This window comes from Sminthopsis crassicaudata, chromosome 4 (genome assembly GCF_048593235.1).
Source record: "Sminthopsis crassicaudata isolate SCR6 chromosome 4, ASM4859323v1, whole genome shotgun sequence".
Taxonomy (NCBI): Eukaryota; Metazoa; Chordata; class Mammalia; order Dasyuromorphia; family Dasyuridae; genus Sminthopsis; species Sminthopsis crassicaudata.
Genome location: NC_133620.1, coordinates 197,140,885 through 197,161,017, shown reverse-complemented (window position 1 = coordinate 197,161,017; position 20,133 = coordinate 197,140,885). Strand labels below are relative to the sequence as shown.

The 20,133-nt window shown below is 36.7% G+C and overlaps 1 protein-coding gene and 1 long non-coding RNA gene across 3 annotated transcripts in view; one reads left to right on the top strand and one right to left on the bottom strand.

Annotated features, from left to right (window-relative positions):
- Window positions 1-20,133, bottom strand: part of SCML4 (Scm polycomb group protein like 4) — a 185,835-nt gene that overhangs the window by 42,292 nt on the left and 123,410 nt on the right. Inside the window, exons 7-8 of the mRNA XM_074310158.1 lie at window positions 10,048-10,061; window positions 6,514-6,537 (exon numbers count right to left, since the gene is read on the bottom strand). Coding sequence (XP_074166259.1) covers window positions 6,514-6,537; window positions 10,048-10,061 — 38 coding nt within the window. The remainder of the gene's footprint in view (window positions 1-6,513; window positions 6,538-10,047; window positions 10,062-20,133) is intronic.
- The window catches only part of LOC141566101 (uncharacterized), a 39,747-nt gene that overhangs the window by 14,723 nt on the left and 4,891 nt on the right, over window positions 1-20,133 (top strand). For both annotated transcript variants that reach the window (XR_012489233.1, XR_012489232.1), the window contains 2 exons: window positions 678-755; window positions 6,044-6,126. This is a non-coding gene — a long non-coding RNA (uncharacterized LOC141566101). The remainder of the gene's footprint in view (window positions 1-677; window positions 756-6,043; window positions 6,127-20,133) is intronic.

Below are 20,133 nucleotides of genomic sequence, written 5' to 3'. Positions count from 1 at the left end.
TAAATTTACAGTTGATAATTCACATTTGTATTATGCTTTAAGATCTACAAAAACCTTTATGTATAATAGCTCATTTCAGCCTCATGATAATCATTCAAAATATTGCCCCTACTTTATGGATGAAAAAAAAAAAACAAACCCTGATATCAGGGGAAATTGCCTAATTCACTTGACTAGACTCATGAGTAGTAAATGTTGAAAATAGAATCCAAGTCCAGGTCTAAAGAATATTACGTCCTATCTAGTAGCCTAAATATTGCGCTATGTTGCCTCTTAAGATGAAGAAACAGGGGGCAAAAGTAGAAGATGGAGAAGATTCAGGTTTGGCATCTGAGATAAGATCTGTCTCAACTTCCTGCATGACATTGGGAGAATTACCTCCCTGGGTCATAGTTACTTCGTCTATAAAATAAAGGGGATGGATTCAAATGCTTCTTGGATCCTTTTTACTTCTAAATCTATGATCTTAGGAGAAGACTTGTCTAAAATCATGCAGACATCGATGGTAAGTCCAGGATTCCAGTGCAAACACTCTACCCTTACTTCTAACTCATTTTCTATCTTTATATTGAATTGACTTTTCTTCTAAATATTGATCAACTACTTTCATCTCACAATCATTTTTTATTACTGATCAGTTTAAATGTCCTTAGCAGAATTTTGTTTTTTCCTCACAGGACCCAAGAAAACATGAAAGGAATTGGTGACCTTTTTTTAAAGAAAAGCAGCTTGAGGAATGGCTCTCTGACTATGTAGTAGGTACCTAAGTAGCCAAAAATGTTAATGGCATTTTTTTTATTTGAATAATTAGAGCCAAGTATGCTTACACAGATGAGACAAAGTGCATGCTTTGTATGCTTCTATGCAAATGTTGAGTGAAAAACATCTATCTCTGGTGTCAGAGGTGAAAGGGCAACAAAGCTATCAGTCATCTTGCTGAACATGAAGATCAGATCAGGGATTCTTCTGAAGCAAACTCAGAAGCTGGCCCAGGGAAAACTTCTAAGGGACTGTTAGGCCTGGGGATAAGGGGTTTTGAAGGCTCTGTTGCTCTGTTACTATCCCAGTGGGGCAGAGAAACTCCAGAGAAAGAGCTATAACTCAAAAAAACAAAGGATCTTTTTTTTTTCTCCTTCCCTGAGGCTGGGGTTAAGTGACTTGCCCAGGGTCACACAGCTAGGTCACAGTGTTAAGTGTATGAAACTAGATTTGAACTCGGGTCCTCCTGAACTCAGGCTGGTGCTCTATCCACTGCGCCACCTAGCTGCCCCAAAACAAAGGATCTGTAAGGCATCCTCCTCTCATGGGATGGAAAGAGTGAATTTTCTTGACTAAATCTTGTGTTGTGGTAGGATCAGGAAGACTTAGGTTCAAATACAGCCTCAGAAACTTACTAGCTTGATTTGGTCAAGAAATATAATTTTTATCTGTGAAATGGGCGTAATAAATAGCACCTACCTATTATGAGTATGAAATGAAATGACAAAGTATTCTATAAACTTTCTATGTAAATATTATTATAATAGTATTATTATATGTTATGACCTTGGGCAAATAATTTAGTCTGAGATAGTTTCCTCCTCTCTAAAAAATGAGAGTTGAGCTAGATAATCTCTGAACTCCCTTTTATCTTGAGATATATGATTCTACAATATTATGCAAAACAATAGAGAACTGTCAGAGTGATTTTTTTCACTCCCTTTTCCAAAGAAACCCAGATCCCCCAAACCAAGTTACACAGATGGTATAGTGGACCAGGTAAGTGATGTTAAGGGATTACCAGCAGAGGACAGCAGAGAGCAATATGTAGAGTCACCCTCTGGGAAAAAGTAAAAGTGGAAAGTTTTCTCCCAGAACAGTAAACGAACCTAAAACTCATGGGGGTGCTTCAGTCATTCAAATCCTTATTGAAACTGTGAGAATTTGCATTATAAAGTCTCTGGGATTCATGGTTGTCCATTCAAAGTCTTCTGTTTTGTTTTTCCAAACTATATGTGTGCTAGTGAGGAATTGGTACTATTTAATGTGAATGCAAAGTAAAGATTTTTTCCCAGAGTTGTAGGGAGGAGTGGGACAATAAACCAAGATGTAACTAAGTCTCCTCCAAAAACCTTTTTTTTTTTTTTTTTTTTTTTTTTTTTTTTTTTTTTTTTTTTTTGCTATGAGAGTCTTGGTTGCAAAGACTAAAAAGCTTTCATTACAAATGTAGATATAGTATTTTATGCGGCAAAAAAGAGACATGGGTTTAAATTCTGCATCTAAGACTTATTAGTTACATGACCATAGACAAGTCACATAATTTCTCAGAGACTTACATTTCTCCTCTGCAATGTGAGAAAGAAAGGAAAGAGAAAAAAGGAGAAAGGAAAGAAGGAAGAAAAAGGAGAGAGAGAGAAACAGAGAAAGAGAAAGAGAGAGAGAGAAAAGAGAGAGAGAGAAGAGAGAGAAGAGAGAGAAACAGAGAGAAAGAGAGAGAGAGAGAAAAGAGAGAGAGAAAAAAGAGAGAGATAAAAGAGAGAAAGAGAAGAGAGAGAGAGAAGAGAGAGAGAAGAGAGAGAAACAGAGAGAGAAAGAGAGAGAGAAACAAGAGAGAGAGAAGAGAGAGAAAAGAGAGAGACAGAGAGAGAGAGAAAAGAGAGACAGAGAGAGAGAGAGACAGAGAGAGAGAGAGAGAGAGAGAGAGAGAGAGAGAGAGAGAGAGAGAGAGAGAGAGAGAAGGAAGGGAAGGAGGGAAGGAGGAGGGAAGGAAGGAAGGGAGGAAGAAAGAAATGGACCACAGAAAGTCTGGAAGATTTCATTGGAGATAATAATGGCCAACATTTATATAGCATTTACTAATGTTACTACCCCCCAAAAAAGGGGATCTGAATTCAGATCTTTCTGACTCCTGGCCTAGAGTTGAATGCACTTTCACCACTTAGCTGCCTGCTAAATATTAAGGGAATATCTGTCACAGTGAGAAAAACAAAAAGCAGATAGGATTGTGGGTTCTGATTGAAGTTAATAGAACCTAGTCTGTGCTTATAATTGGCCCACCAACCAGGAGAGAATGAGGGGTCTGTCAGAGGCATACACATACATTTCCTTCTAGGGAGGTATGAGGAGCAAGCCTTTCCATCATCTGCATGTAGCTTGAGTGTTATTGGTCCGGGACCCAGCTGGGTAGTAGAAAGGTCAGGTCACTTCCAACAGTCAAGCATTGATTTCATTTTGTTGGAGGGTTAGCTTGTCTCACCCATCAAGAGAAAATATCCCCAGTGGTTTTCTTCCCTAGCTGGGGATCCTTTAAGGATTGTTGAAGTCTTTTCTTCAAAACAAAAGGTCCCTAAGACATATTTTTGGCTTGTCTCTCACTACCCCCTACCTTGACCCCTTTGAAAGTCACCACCACTAAATTTAATCCCAGATAGTGCCATCTTTGTGTGTGTGTGTTGTGGACTATTTTGGCAATCTGGTGAAGGCTAGACCCCTTCTCATATTTTTAAACACATAAAATTCATAGAATGACAAAAGAAATTGGTTACATTGAAATATCTATTTTCTTCCCTTCCAAGTTTACAGACCCTTTGATTAAGTCTGTACATTCCAGATAGAACTCTGATGTAACTATTATATATATATATATATATATATATATATATATATGTATCTCATCAAGGCAATACTTAATAACCTTTAATTTACCTAAAAATACATGTTTCCTATTAAATCAATCCACTATATAGCCAGTAGAATTTTACATTCGCTCTACAAGTTTCAGCTATCCTGAGATATGAACGCAAGTAGAAGGAAGGGAAATATCTTTTGTCTTTTTTCCAAAACTCCTCACTGTGTAGGAACATATTTCCTTAGGGCTTCAAACAGAGTGCCTGACACTTTCCATTTGAAAGCAGCCAAGAAATTACTCAGGGATTAAAAAGGAAAAGAATCTATTTTAAATTCTTGCATTAACCCAGACTTCTATCTAGAGAATCTTTTCCCCTCTTCCAACTCATTATATATATTTTAAAAAACTCTATGTGCAAATACTACAATTAAGAATAATGATCTAATTGGGATGTACAATAGTTTGCTCCTAAATGAATTTTTATAGGCAGAGCTAAGCTTTAGCACTTGGATTCTAACTTCAACTTTAAAAACTCCATGTTCATACTAGAGTGGGGTTCAGAGTCTATTTTAGTTCAAGAAACAGCTTTAGTGTGGGGTAGTAGTCTCCATAAAGGGGAATACAAAAGGGAGAATATACCGTAAGGGGTATGTGATCCTGCATAGTGACTATTGGGTAAGAATTTTAGATAACATTGAATGAACTATTCAGAAGAAGCAGACATTCAAGATCCTCCATTTTGTCAGCTTTCAAATGGATATAAATTGTTTTCCCCCTTACTTTCAACTTTTATTTTATTTCTCAATTAAATACAAACAAAACATTTTAACATTTATTTTTTAAATTTTGATTTTCAAATTCTCTCCTTCCTACCTTTCTCTCTTCTTGAGAAGGCAAGCAATTTGATATAAACCATAATGTGTAATCATACAATTTCCATATTAAACATGTTTCAAAAGAAAATATAGACAAAAAAGAGATAAAGTTTAAAAAGTAGGCTTCAACCTGAATTCAGACTCAAATTAGAGAAATTCAATTCAATTAATTCAATAAACATTTATTGTCTACTATGGGACAGAGACTGTGCTAAGTTAAGGATAAAAATATTTTTACAATTTAACTCATGAAGATATTGGGAAGTTTTAATAAGCTCTTGAAAACTGTAAGCCAACACCTGGTTACTATTATTAACCGTATTAGAAGAAAAAGATAGGAATTAGTAGTAAGAGTTGCCTATTCTAATGAGAAATTAAGTGACTAGTTTAGGTCAGATAGAAATTGGGATTTAAATGAACACAGTCCAGAAGTAATGCCAAAATCCAAGGGACCAAGTCAGAAAGAGGAAGGTGGGTGCAGGATGAAGAATGATCAAAGAATCCCAGAATTTAAGGATTGGATGGGATCATAGCATCCTTTCCATTAAAAAAGGAACTCCTCTATAATATACCTGATAAATGATTCTCTAGCCTTCATGTATTACTAGGTTCCAATGGTTTCCTATTACCTCTACAATAATTTTTGATCTTGGAAGTCATTCTCCATTAGACTCCATCCTATAATACTTGATCTCTTGGGTTTTATTTCCTAACCTCTTAGAATCCTTATTTTCTGTCAGAGTTTAGCTCAAGTGTCATCTCCTATCAGCCTTTGCCTGATTCCTTAGCTGCAAGAACTAGTTCTTCCTGGTATTTTTAAGTACATGTATATGTTTATTTCATTGATATTCCTTGAGGGCAGGGACTTGTTCTTTCTATATCACCAGAATTTAGCATGTATTAGGAGCTTAATAAATGCACATTGAATTAATGAAGATCTCTAGTGAGGGAGAATCTATTACCACCTAAGACATCTCATTCTTTTTTTGAATAGTTCTAATTTTAGGAATATTTTTATTATATTGTCTAAACTTGCCTCTTTGCAACTTTTACCCATTATTTGTAATTCTATTTTCTGGAGTCAAAACAATCTATTCCTTCTTCCACATGACAGTTCTCTAAATACTAGAAGACAGTTTTCTACCCTTTCTTCTATCAATTTAAGCATACAAGGAGGTCCAATTAGAATTGTTATTGTTATTTTCAGTCATGTCCAAATCTTCATGACCCCATCTGGAGTTTTCTTGCCAAGATACTGGAATAATTTGCTATTTTCTTCTCCAGGTCATTTTACAGATGAGGAAACTGAGACAAACAGACTTAAGTGACTTGCCTAGAGTCACACACTAGTATCTGAAGTATCTGAAGTCAAATTTCAATTTATGAAGATAAGTCTTCCAAACAATAGACCTGGAATTCTATCCACTGTACTATCTAGCTGCTACACCTTCTTACTGAGGCATTGAAGTACAGGGCAAAGCACTATGATTTTTTTAAATAAAAAAGATTGAAGTCTAATCTCACCTCTAATACTTTATTTTTTTTTTTTTACTGTTTTTAGGTTCATCTGTAAAATGAAGGGCTGTCGACTTCTCAGATATGATCCATACTTTAATCTATGACCCCACAATGTCTACTGGAAAGGTTAGTAAGTCAGCTTTGATCTCGGTTTACCTCTAATCTGGGTATAAAAGAATCTCTTGTTCACAGAATGGGAGTAGGAGTTACTTTGCTGGCAGAGGATTTTGTGGGCAAAGGGAGGAAATCCAGAAAGGGAAAAGAACATTTATGGTTTTCTTCTTGATTTGCCTGCCTGGGTGGGGTTTCCCCTTTTGTTTGGCTGATCGAGGTTCTGGATTTTATTTTGTTCTAATCTTCGCCCAGTTAGAGGCACCAAAACAAGCATATACTCTCAGAAGAGAATCACACACATGTGGAGTGCTTACTTTTCACTTAGGAAGCCAGATTCAGAGTCTAGATGAAATAACATTTCATTCTGACTGTGGGATCTTGGGCATTGTCATACTTTACTTCTCTTGTCCTCAGTCTTCTCATCTATAAAAGGAGCGGTTCAGACTGACCTTTAAGGTCACTTTAAGTTCTTGATAGAGGACTTTGTGAACCTATAACTATCCCAGTAGAAGCAATAAGGTAGGATACTGGGAGGTTGTATAACCTTGGGATAAAAGCAATGGCTAGAGAATGAAAAGATTTAGTTCCTCATTCCTTCTCTGCTTTTAGCTTCCTGTGTGGCTTTCATCTCTTGATACATCACTTTCCTCTTTCCCTCACACTTCCCAACACTAGGTCCAAGGCATTGTGGGCACTTTTACCCAGGCTTGTAAGGGCTTAATTGGTGATATGATCTCCATATTCCTCTCTTCCTTAGCTTATGCATTTATCAGATCTTGTAGCTAACTGGCTCTTTATAGGGAAAAAATGTGTTCTCCAAACCCATTCTATTTGAAACATTATGTTGATCACAAGTTGTCACTCCTCAATTTCCTGAGGTTAACATTCCTAGAAAATGTCATGAAAAAAAATGCAAGTGTTGATAAAGTGAATCTATGGGAAACAAGGGATTAGGTTCTTAAGACCACCAAAAAAACCTATAATCTTTTGCTAGAAACTGTCAAAAATTAATTTTTGCATATAATAATTTTGTAACAAAGTATCAATTTTGATAACATACACTTTCCCCAACATAGTAACCATGAAATCATCCATAAATTGCAGTATACAAAATAAAATTGGTAACATGCAAAACATTTTTCCTGACAGTAATTCCCTTGAATTCTGTAATTTTTGTGCTAACATCTCAATTAAAATAAACATTTAATTTCAGATGATATTTACTTCTCATAACATAAAATAAATAGTACCACAAATACTGTTCAACAAATAAAATTCTTAAAACTAAAATATTTTTAACTTAAATCTTACCTCCCACTATGTTACATGGCAATGTGAGGGCATTGTACTGTTACACTATATTGCTATGAATCTCTCTATCTTGCCCATCCTCTGAAAACCAAAAGAGAGATTGCTATGACTTTAATTACTGCCATCAGATGATGCTGAAACTGATGAGGTGTCAGAGGTGATGTTGAGACATCTCAACATCACCTCCGACACCCTGTCTTTCACAGTTGGTGAATGGAATTGGAGATCATGAGGGATGTACCAGCTTGAAATAATTTGTCAGTGACATCTCACTATTTGAAATCCTTAATGGTCTCTGAATTTGGTAGTACAGCAAAGGCGAATAGATGTTTAACCTTGAAGCTGAAATTGATGATGGAAAGGCAGCCTGGATGTTTGTAGCCAACTGGTTGATTAGGTTGATAGTGGCTGCACATATTCTGGCATGAAGTTCAATTGACACCTTTATTTTCTTACTAAGCCACATTGCTGACTTTGCACACTTGGACATAGAGCCTGAAGGGCTTGCACTATGTTTTGAGGGAATAATTGCAACATAAAACTTGAGTTTTAAAGGCAAACAATGAAAATATGAAATAAATGCACAAAGAAGCTCTCCACAAAGAAAGGGTGAACAAGACCAATAAAGTTCTAGTAGGATAACAGTAGCTCCACAAACTTTCACATATCCTAACTCATTTTTTTCCCTACTATGAATAGCCAGTACTGTGCACTATTGCCAAATGAAAGTGAAATTGTGGTTACTAATAAAATCATGTAAATGCTTGAAATCATGAAAGCTAAAGAATCAAATGGTGAGAACTGACTGTAGATATACTTCAAAGTACCATGCCTTGCTTACTTCATCAAGAAGGAATAAAGGGACCAAGATATACCAACTCAAAGCCAAGAAAAGGAAACAGGCCTGTGAGAAAAGAAATCTAAAAGAATATTGGTTGAGGGAGACATCTAAAAGAGATTGGCTATGGGAATATAATCATATGGTGATGCTCATCCATCTAGAAAAGGGAGAATTTTAGTTTCTTCATAAAATCATAGATTTGATTTTAGAAGGGAGTTCAAAGGCCATCTAGTATAATACATTCATTTTATAGAGGAGAAAACTGGGGCCTAAGGAAGTTGAGGGACTTAGGATCATAAGTCTAGGACTAGAGGGGATCTCAGAAACCATCTAGTCTAGTCTCCTAATTTTATGGATTGGGAAATTAAAGTTGAAGTTAAATGGCTTCTCCAAAATCTGTTAGTAAGTAACAAAGACAGATTTGAATCTAGGTTCTCAAGACTCCAAGGCCAATGTTCTTTCTGTATATCACAATTAGAGGATAAGCAATTAAAAAACAGGAAAAACAGACATTTGGTTTCCCAACTTTAACCATATAGAAACCATAAAATGTCATCATTGCCATGTAATAGAGTCTATGATACAGAAGTTAGAATTACAGGGTGATGGAATTGCACTTAACTGTTCATATTTAAATGCCCATTTTGGGCAACTAGGTGGAACAGGAATCAGGAAGATATGAATTCAAAGCTGGCTTCAGATACTATATGTATGACCCTGGAAAAGTAATTTAATCTTCTTTGCCACCGTTTCCTCATATGTAAAATGAGTTGGAGAAATAAATGGCAAACCTCTCGAATATCTTTCTCAAGAAAATACCAAAAGGGGTCATGAAGAGCAGAATTCCACTGAAAATGATTAAACAACAACTCCAAAAAGTCCATATGAGGCAGGGGGGAAGATAACTTCATCACCCAGTTTTCAAGAGTTCTAGTTGACAGAAAAAAAAATTAGCACAACATATACAAATGTATCATGATTAAGGCCAGTTAACTCAGAAAACAATTAGACATTTGTATTTTTTAGGCTTTTAGTCCAAAGAGAAAGAGGTAAAGGAAGAGAGGAAGAACAACAGACAGAACAGAGTTGGGATTAACAATGGCTGTAGGCTCCCAAACAAAGAATAGCCATCATGGCATCTCTTCTATCACAAGTACTTATTTTATTTTCTATCTCTAGCTTCATTTCTTCTTTTTTATATAGAAAATCCATCTTTTTCTTTCAGTCTCTGCTTATAGTTATAATTGCTATAGAATTTACTGTCATCATAAAGACTCTTTACCTTTCTTTTAGGGGTTCCCAAGACTTGCAATATTTTTTTTATTCTGGTCATAGAACTCTTTAGTTTATTTAACTCTTCAGCTGTAATTCCTGAAATGGGACTTCATGCCAGGGACAAGTTTCACACCTCCCTGAGATTTTGGGCTATCCTTGGTTTTACCTTAGGCTATTGATTTCTTCAATGACCTCCTCTTCCTAGGATTGGGCCATCACCTACACCAGGATCTCTGAGCTTCAAAGCATTAGCTATTACAAGGCCCTCTCTACTATCTCAAGACAGGGTTCTAGAGGTCTCATCACATTTAGCTGTCTCTCTCCACCCTTTTCTACCTACACTTGTTTTTGCTATTCCCCAGGCTAAATGCCCCTGACAATCTCTTTGATGATTTTTCTTTGAATCTCTCAGCCTTTATTGCCTCTGGACAGAAGCTCTGTGTAGCTATAGATATAGGACTCTGGCCTTTCTATGGTCAAATTGAGAGGCTATGGATTGTCTACACTGGAACTGCATTGTCTACTGACTCACTTTGAAAGCAGTACAGAAATAGAATAAGTCACGCTCATTTTAAAAATTGTATTTCTTGATTATTTAGTCTGGTGCAGACTTCAGGTTTTTACTGGCATAGATGTAAAAGAATTGGGCACTTTGCCTCCATTGAGGAAGAAAGGAAGAAAGGAAATACTGACCTAGGCTCTTTTTTTTTTTTAAACAAATATCTCATTTGGTTCTCAACAACACTCCTGGGAGGTAGATACAATTTTTATTTCCAGTTCACAGATGAGGAAACTGAGTCAAACAGCAATTAAATGACTCACCCAGGATTAGACAGATAGTGTCTGAAGGTGTATTTAAATTCAGGTCTCTTGACTCCAGACTTAGTGTTCTGTGTACCATGATGTCCCCTAGCCATCTCTAGACAACCAGAGGCAGTCTCATTTTCACTTTCTATCTATTTTGTATATCCATGTATATTATTTATATACCTAGTTTCTGGGTTGTCTCTGAGAAGATAAGTGGTGCAGTGCATAAAGCATGAGACGGGGGTCAGAAAAACTCATTTTCTTGAGTTTGAATCCAGCCTCAGACACTTTCTAGCTACATGATTCTGAACAAGTCACTTCACACTGTTTACCTCAGTTTCCTCATCTATTGTTGTTTATCCTTTGTTCTCTAAGATGACCATGACATCAGGCAAGTGATGCCTGACATGTAACTGAATAGGATTTAAGTGAGGGAGGGCTGCAAGGTCACCTGCCTCACTTTCCCTCCAGAACCATCTGGGTCCAGTGGTCAGATATAGAAAAAATGAGCTAGAGAAGAAAATGGCAAACCACTCCAGCATCTTTGTCGAGAAAACCCCAATTGTGGTCACAAAGAGTTGAACATGCCTGAAAACAAATGAACAATAATGACAAAAATCCATATATCTCCCCTGATAGAATATTTGGATGCAGAGGCTATTTCTCTTTTGTCTTTGTATCTCCTGACTGGTCAATATCTGGTCAATTAATAAATATAAGCTTATCTTTAAAATTACACATTGCCTAAGGTTATTTGTAGCTTTTAAGACCTATGATAGGGACTATAAGAATCTAATGTGCTGGAGCAAACCCTGCCTCATTTTACTCCTTTGTAAGATGAAAGGATTCATCTCCAAAATGAATGAATGAATGAATGAATTCATGCTTTATGGATCCAAGATTCTCTCTTTAAGGTTGTATCTATAAGGAAATCTTTACAGCTTTGATTTTTAGATCTAAAGTTGTTAGTCTGACTCCATTTTACAGATGAAGGAACTGAAGGCCAGGAAGGCTCAGGAAAATCCTTGAAATCTTACAGGAATTTGAACCCAAGTGCTCCAAATCTAAAGGTAGCAAAGTACCTTTTTCACCTTACCATCCTGCCTTTCCTTTAATATGGGACCCTACTTAAGAACAAGAGGTCCCCCTAAAGAGTGAGAAAAGGGACAAATGAATCCTGAACAACACTGCTCCCAACTTTCCCTTTCATCATGGCTCTGGAATTAAACCTGCCAAATGTGATTAGGACCAAAGCCATCATGCTTCTTTGAATAGCAATGCAGCTTGTTTTAAGAAAGGTTATCATCTACAACCAAAGGAAAAAGGGTGCTCTTCCATCCCAAATTCACCCAAAAGAAAAACCTAAAGCCTAAGCCAAGGCTTTTAGGCTGGGAAGAAAGGAGTGGGGGTGGGGAGCTAGTCCTTGTTAATGGACTGGCTGTCTAGCCCACTTTGAGCTGCTCCTAAAGGGCTAAGAGATTGTGTTTAGAAGTGAATTGAGACTACTGTACCATTCTTACTGGGAAACTCACTGGAGGAAAAATTAGTTTTTAAAGTGTCTTTAAGCCAAATAAGGTTTTTAAGGGAAATCTGATTACTAGATAATTTGAGCTGGTTGGGATCTTTAGAGAACATATCATCCAACTCCTTCATTTTCCAGTTGAGGGAGCTGAGGCCAAGAAAGGTTAAATAATTAACTAAAGAAAACATAGCCTCTCAGTGGCAGATCCAAGATAGCAACTCTGTTCTCCCAGTTTCTGATTCCATTTTCTAACTACTCCTGCTTTTGTAATATTGATCCTCTATCTCATCATGTTGTCCTCTATTGCTTGTCCTTCAATTGGATGAGAACCAATGACCTTGAAGAAATGTCTTAACACATGGGTGAACTGCATTTAAATGAGGAAGAATTGCACAAAATCATCAGCCTCATTCTCTCTAAGTTCAAAGTTCAGTGGCAAGAAAAAAGTCAGGGACTGGCAATCCTCTAGGTGCAGTAGATGACTTTGGACTCTTCAATGTCTGACTAAGCTCTAAGTGCTCCCCAAGATCTGCTTCAGTTGGCTGTTGAAAGAAATCATTCTTATCCACTCATTCCACCAAGGGAAGTCTTCAAGTGTTGGTGTAAAAATCCCCCTAACTCACTGACAGGTCTGAAGTTTGTCGGTCACATGCTACAGCTTCTTGGAGCCACAGGTGACCGCTGAATGGCCAAAAGGATGAGCAGCCATTACTTCAGAGGTGCTAGTCCTCCCTGAATACTCCATTCAACTCATGTTGTTCACAAGGATATTGACTAGCTATATGACCTTGGGCACATCTTTATATGCTTCAGTTTTCTCATCTATAAAACAGGGATCATATTAGCACCTATTTCCCAGGATTATTGTGAGGATCCAATGAAACTGCTTATATAAAGCATAAATGCAAGCTATTGTGAAAAATATAGATCAGACTTGTGATTGTGATTCATTTTATTAAAATGTTTTACTGTTTCATTTTGTTTTTATTATACAACTGTGACTTATCATAAATCTTCCACACACGTGCATCAAGAAAAGAATCATTTCTCCAGTACAGATAAATAGCAGACACATTGACCATGTCTGACATGTGTCTCATTCCATATCCAAAACCCAGAACTTCTGCCTGAGAGACAAAGGCATGTTTCATCACTGGTCCTCTCGAGTCAAGATTAATCATTGCTCTCAATTCTGATATATGTTTGTGTTATTTTTCTTTATATAATTATGAGGAGCATATATTTATTCTCTTGGTTTTACTTTGTTTTGCTATAGTTAAGTAAATCTTGGGGGGCGGAGCCAAGATGGCGGAGAGGAAACACACGACTCAGTGAACGTCCTCACTCCCTCACAACCAATTAGATAAATTAAGTCTCAAAATTAGCTCAGGATTGATAGATACCACAAGGACTGGAAGCACGACTTACCAGCTGAAGAGAATCTGGAGTTTCAACAGGAAAGGTCAGTTCTCAGGGGAGGAATAAGAAAGACCAGCACAGACGGTGGGGTAGGGGCACACTGCGCCCATTGCGCTGGGAGGGGCTCTGGGATCAGAGAAGCCACTGAGGTAAAGGAATCTGGCACAGGCTGTTAGCTCTTCTCTGCTAATTATTTAGCAGTTCAGAAGAGAAAGCCAAAACATTTTAAAACTCAGATTAGATTTTCCCCGATCCTGGGGGGTGACTCAGGCACCAGGGGGTGTGGCCTCAGCTACCTCCTGAGAATAGTTAAGAGACTGACAAGTGGGTGGACACGGCCCAAGGCAACACACACTGCCTAGCTTAGCTGGAGGGAGTGGAACTCAGCTCCAGGAAGTCCCAGAGAAGCGGAACCTTTGAATTAGGGACCGCGGTTTCTGGCAGACACTTCCAGTTTGAGCGCAGGGGCTTCTTACGTCACCTGCTGCAGACACCCACTCCCCACCCGGACACATAGCCTGGGCTTCCTGCAGTCTTCACTATTCTACGCCCTCGAAGCACAGCAGTGCTAATCACCTCTGAGGCACTCCCAGGGAGAGGGTGGGGAACTCTCTCCCAGAGCTCTCTCTTAGCTCAGGCTCAGGAGCCGCTGCATCCATCCCGTCTGGGAGGAAGCTGGTAAAGAAGTAAATAATTTCCTACCCCAGAGACAGGCCCCAAAAGATTTTTTTTAAGTATGAGCAAAAAAGCTAGAAAAACCATAGATTCCTTCTATACAGAGAAAGAGCGGGTGTCCAACCCCGAGGAAGTTGACAGCAGAGAATCAGATAACAACCTAAAGGGGAACGATTCCTGCCCCCCATCACATAACTCTCTCCTAGAAGAAGCTCTTAAGAAATTGAGGGAGATCGAAGAAAAATGGGGCAAGGAAAGGGAAGTTATGATAGAGAATAACAATGTCCTGAAATTGGAGTTGGAAAAAATAAAGAATTCACAGGAGATGCAGGGAAACAAAATTAGTGAATTAGAAAAGGTTAAAAAAACACAGGAAAGTAGGATATCTGAATTGGAAAAGATAAAAAAGTCTCAAGAAAATAGAATTTCTGAATTGGAAAAAGAAAATAATTCTCAAAAAAAAAAAATTAGGGAAATGGAAAAAAACTCAATAGAGCAAAATAATTCATTTAAAAACGAAATTGGGCATTTACAAAAAGAACTAAAAACTGTGAAAGAAGAAAATAACTCCTTAAAAGTCAGGATGGAACAAATAGAAATGAATGATTCACAGAGAACCCAAGAATCAGTCAAACAAAACAAAAAAAATGAGAAGTTGGAGAACAACGTCAAATACTTACTGGGAAAATCTATAGACCTGGAAAATAGATCTAGGAGAGATAATCTGCGGATTATTGGACTTCCAGAAAACTATGACCAAAAAAAGAGCCTAGATTCTATTTTACAGGAAATTATCAAAGAGAACTGTCCAGAGATAATAGAAACAGAAGGGAAAGTAGATGTGGAAAGAATTCATCGAACTCCTTCTGAAATAGACCCTAAAAAAAGAACACCACGGAATATTGTGGCTAAGCTGCAGAATTACCACACAAAGGAGAAAATCCTGCAAGCAGCTAGAAAAAAACAATTTAAATACCAAGGTGCCACAATAAGGGTCACCCAAGATCTGGCTGCCTCCACATTAAAAGATAGAAGGGCCTGGAACCTGATATTCCGTAAGGCAAAAGATCAAGGACTGCAACCAAGAATGAACTACCCAGCTAAGTTTAGCATCTTTTTCCATGGAAGAAGATGGTCATTCAATGAAACAGAGGAATTCTATATGTTTCTAAGAAAAAAACCAGACTTAAACAAAAAATTTGATCTACATCCACAAGACTGAAGAGAAACAGAAAAAGGTACACAGAACCCTTGAGAACTGTAACTTTGTTGTGGGTATATAAAAAATACTCAAGGATAATTTGATTTTACTGATATAAAAGAAAAAAAGGGGGGTGTGGTAAAGGGAAGGAGGTCGGTTCAGAAAAAGGGGAAGGAATGATAAAAAGAGGGAAACTACATCCCAGGAAGAGACATAGAAAATACACCATATCTGAGGGAACTTAGTGAGGGGGAGAATCATTGTGTGAATCTTACTCTCATCAGAAGAGGCTCAAAGAGTAAATAATTAACATATTTGTTTTTCAGAGAATTTTCTCTCACCTCATTAAAAGGGGGGAGAGGAAAAGGGGAAAGGAAAAGGAGAATAAGTGAAGGGACTTGGAGGGAGGGGGGAGGGATCCTAAAAAAAAAAAAAAAAGAGGGAGGGTTGCGCGTCACAAGGGGGGTCTGTAAATTAAATATCGGGGAGGGGGATCAGGGGGGTCAAGGGAAAAAAGTATAATCTGGGGATAATACGATGGCAGGAAATACAGAATTAGTAATTTTAACTGTAAATGTAAATGGGATGAACGATCCCATCAAACGGAGACGGATAGCAGATTGGATCAAAAAGCAGAACCCTACAATATGTTGTCTACAGGAAACACACTTAAAGCAGGGAGATACATACAGAGTAAAGGTAAAAGGTTGGAACAGAGCTTATTATGCTTCAGGTAAAGCCAAAAAAGCAGGGGTAGCTATCCTTATCTCAGATCAAGCAAAAGCAGAAGTAGATCTCGTTAAAAAAGATAAGGAAGGAAACTATATCCTGCTGAAAGGTAGCATAAATAATGAAGCCATATCAATACTAAACATATATGCACCAAGTGGTATAGCATCTAACTTTCTAAAGGAAAAGTTAAGAGAACTGCAAGAAGAAATAGACAGTAAAACTATAATAGTGGGAGATCTCAACCTTGCACTCTCAGATTTAGACAAATCAAACCACAAAACAAACAAGAAAGAAATTAAAAAAGTAAATAGAACATTAGAAAAACTAGGTATGATAGACCTTTGGAGAAAACTGAATGGCAATAGGAAGGAATATACTTTCTTCTCAGCAGTTCATGGATCCTATACAAAAATTGACCATATATTAGGACATAAAGATCTCAAAATTAAATGTAGGAAGGCAGAAATAATAAATGCCTTCTTCTCAGATCACAATGCAATAAAAGCTACATTCAGTAAAAAGTTAGGGGTAAATAGACCAAAAAGTAATTGGAAACTGAATAATCTCATCTTAAAGAATGACTGGGTGAAAGAGCAAATTATAGAAACAATTAACAATTTCACCCAAGATAATGATAATGATGAGACATCATATCAAAATCTTTGGGATGCAGCTAAAGCAGTAATAAGGGGAAATTTTATATCTTTAGAGGCTTATTTGAAGAAAATTGAGAAAGAGAAGATTAACGAATTGGGCTTACAACTTAAAAGGCTAGAAAAAGACCAAATTATAAACCCCCAACCAAAAATTAAACTCGAAATACAAAAATTAAAAGGAGAAATCAATAAAATTGAAAGTAAAAAAACTATTGAATTAATAAATAAAACCAAGAGTTGGTTTTATGAAAAAGCCAATAAAATAGATAAACCTTTGGTAAATTTGATCAAAAAAAAGAAAGAGGAAAATCAAATTGATAGTCTTACAAATGAAAAGGGGGATCTTTCCACCAATGAAGAGGAAATTAGAGAAATAATAAGGAGTTACTTTGCCCAACTTTATGCCAATAAATTTGATAACTTAAGTGAAATGGATGACTTTCTCCAAAAATATAGGCTCCCTAGATTAACAGAGGAGGAGATAAATTGCTTAAATAGTCCCATTTCAGAAAAAGAAATAGAACAAGCTATTAATCAACTCCCCAGGAAAAAATCCCCAGGGCCAGATGGATTCACATGTGAATTCTACCAAACATTTAAAGAACAATTAGCCCCAATGTTATATAAATTATTTGAAAAAATAGGGGATGAAGGAGTCCTACCAAACTCCTTTTATGACACAGACATGGTACTGATACCTAAACCTGGTAGATCGAAAACTGAGAAAGAAAATTATAGACCAATCTCCTTAATGAATATTGATGCTAAAATCTTAAATAAGATATTAGCAAAAAGACTTCAGAAAATCATCTCCAAGATAATACACTATGATCAAGTAGGATTTATTCCAGGAATGCAGGGCTGGTTTAATATTAGGAAAACTATTAATATAATTGACCATATTAATAATCAAATTAATAAGAACCATATGATCATCTCAATAGATGCAGAAAAAGCATTTGACAAAATCCAACATCCATTCCTACTAAAAACTCTTGAGAGTATAGGAATAAATGGATTATTCCTTAGAATAATCAGGAGTATATATTTAAGACCGTCAGTAAGCATAATATGCAATAGAAATAAACTGCAACCTTTCCCAGTAAGATCAGGAGTGAAACAAGGTTGCCCACTATCACCATTACTATTCAATATAGTACTAGAAACGCTAGCCTCGGCAATAAGAGCCGAGAAAGAGATTCAAGGAATTAGAGTAGGAAATGAGGAAATCAAACTATCACTTTTTGCAGATGACATGATGGTATACTTAGAGAACCCCAAAGACTCTGCTAAAAAGCTACTAGAAATAATTCAAAATTTCAGCAAAGTGGCAGGATACAAAATAAATCCACATAAATCCTCGGCATTTTTATATATCACTAACAAAATGCAACAGCAAGAGATACAAAGAGAAATTCCATTCCAAACAAATGTTGAGAGTATAAAATATTTGGGAATCCATCTACCAAAGAAAAGTCAGGAATTATATGAGAAAAATTACAAAACACTTGCCACAAAAATAAAGTCAGATTTAAATAATTGGAAAGACATTCAGTGCTCTTGGATAGGCCGAGCGAATATAATAAAGATGACAATACTCCCCAAACTAATCTATTTATTTAGTGCTATACCAATCAGACTCCCAAGAAACTATTTTAATGACCTAGAAAAAATAACAACAAAATTCATATGGAAGAATAAAAGGTCAAGAATTGCAAGGGAACTAATGAAAAAAAACTCAGAGGAAGGTGGTCTAAGTGTACCTGATCTAAAGCTATATTATATAGCAGCAGTCACCAAAACCATTTGGTATTGGCTACGAAATAGACCGGTAGATCAGTGGAACAGATTAGATACAAAGGACAAAAAAGGATACATCTATAGCAATCTAATCTTTGACAAACCCAAAGATTCCAACATTAGGGATAAAAATTCATTATTCGGAAAAAACTGTTGGGAAAACTGGAAATTAGTATGGCAGAAATTAGATATGGATCCACACTTAACACCATATACCAAGATAAGATCAAAATGGGTCCATGATTTAGGCATAAAGAGGGAGATAATAAATAGATTAGAGGAACAGAGGATAATCTACCTCTCAGACTTGTGGAGGAGGAAGGAATTTATGACCAGAGGAGAACTAGAGATCATTATTGATCACAAAATAGAAGATTTTGATTACATCAAACTAAAAAGTTTCTGTACAAATAATACTAATGCAAACAAGATTAGAAGGGAAGTAACAAATTGGGAAAATATTTTTAAAAACAAAGGTTCTGACAAAGGTCTCATTTCCAAAATATATAGAGAACTGACCCAAATTTATAAGAAACCGAACCATTCTCCAATTGATAAATGGTCAAAGGATATGAACAGACAATTCTCAGAGGAAGAAATTGAAACTATATCCACTCACATGAAAGAGTGTTCCAAATCACTACTGATCAGAGAAATGCAAATTAAGACCACTCTGAGATACCACTACACACCTGTCAGATTGGCTAAGATGACAGGAACAAATAATGACAAATGTTGGAGGGGATGTGGGAAAACTGGGACACTAATACATTGCTGGTGGAGTTGTGAAAGAATCCAGCCATTCTGGAGAGCAATCTGGAATTATGCCCAAAAAGTTATCAAACTGTGCATACCCTTTGACCCAGCAGCACTACTACTGGGATTATATCCCAAAGAAATACTAAAGAGCGGAAAGAGACCTATATGTGCCAAAATGTTTGTGGCAGCTCTTTTTGTTGTAGCTAGAAACTGGAGGATGAATGGATGTCCATCAGTTGGAGAATGGTTGGGTAAATTGTGGTATATGAAGGTTATGGAATATTATTGCTCGGTAAGAAATGACCAGCAGGAGGAATACAGAGAGGCCTGGAGAGACTTAAATCAACTGATGCTGAGTGAAATGAGCAGAACCAGAAGATCACTGTATACTTCAACAACGATACTGTATGAGGATGTATTCTGATGGAAGTGGAAATCTTCAACATAAAGAAGATCCAACTCACTTCCAGTTGATCAATGATGGACAGAGGTAGCTGCACCCAGAGAAGAAACACTGGGAGGGGAATGAAAATTGTTAGCACTAATATCTGTCTGCCCAGGTTGCATGTACCTTCGGATTCTAATGTTTATTGTGCAACAAGAAAGTGATATTCGCACACATGTATTGTACCTAGACTATATTGTAACACATGTAAAATGTATGGTATTGCCTGTCGTCGGGGGGAGGGAATAGAGGGAGGGGGGGTAAATTGGAAAAATGAATACAAGGGATAATATTATAAAATATATATATATATATATATATATAATAAAAAAAAAAAAAAAAAGTAAATCTTTCCAACTTTCTCTGAATTTCTCATTTTAATTATTATTACTTATGGCACAATAATATCCATTGCATTCATAGATCATAATTGATTCAGTCATTTCTCAATCAATAGTTAACTATTTTGTTTCCATGTATATGCAAGGGTGGGTGGGTGAGGGAGGCTTTTTTTTTTTTTGCTACCACAAAACAGTATGACTATGTAAATTAATGATATATGCAGATGTAAACTTA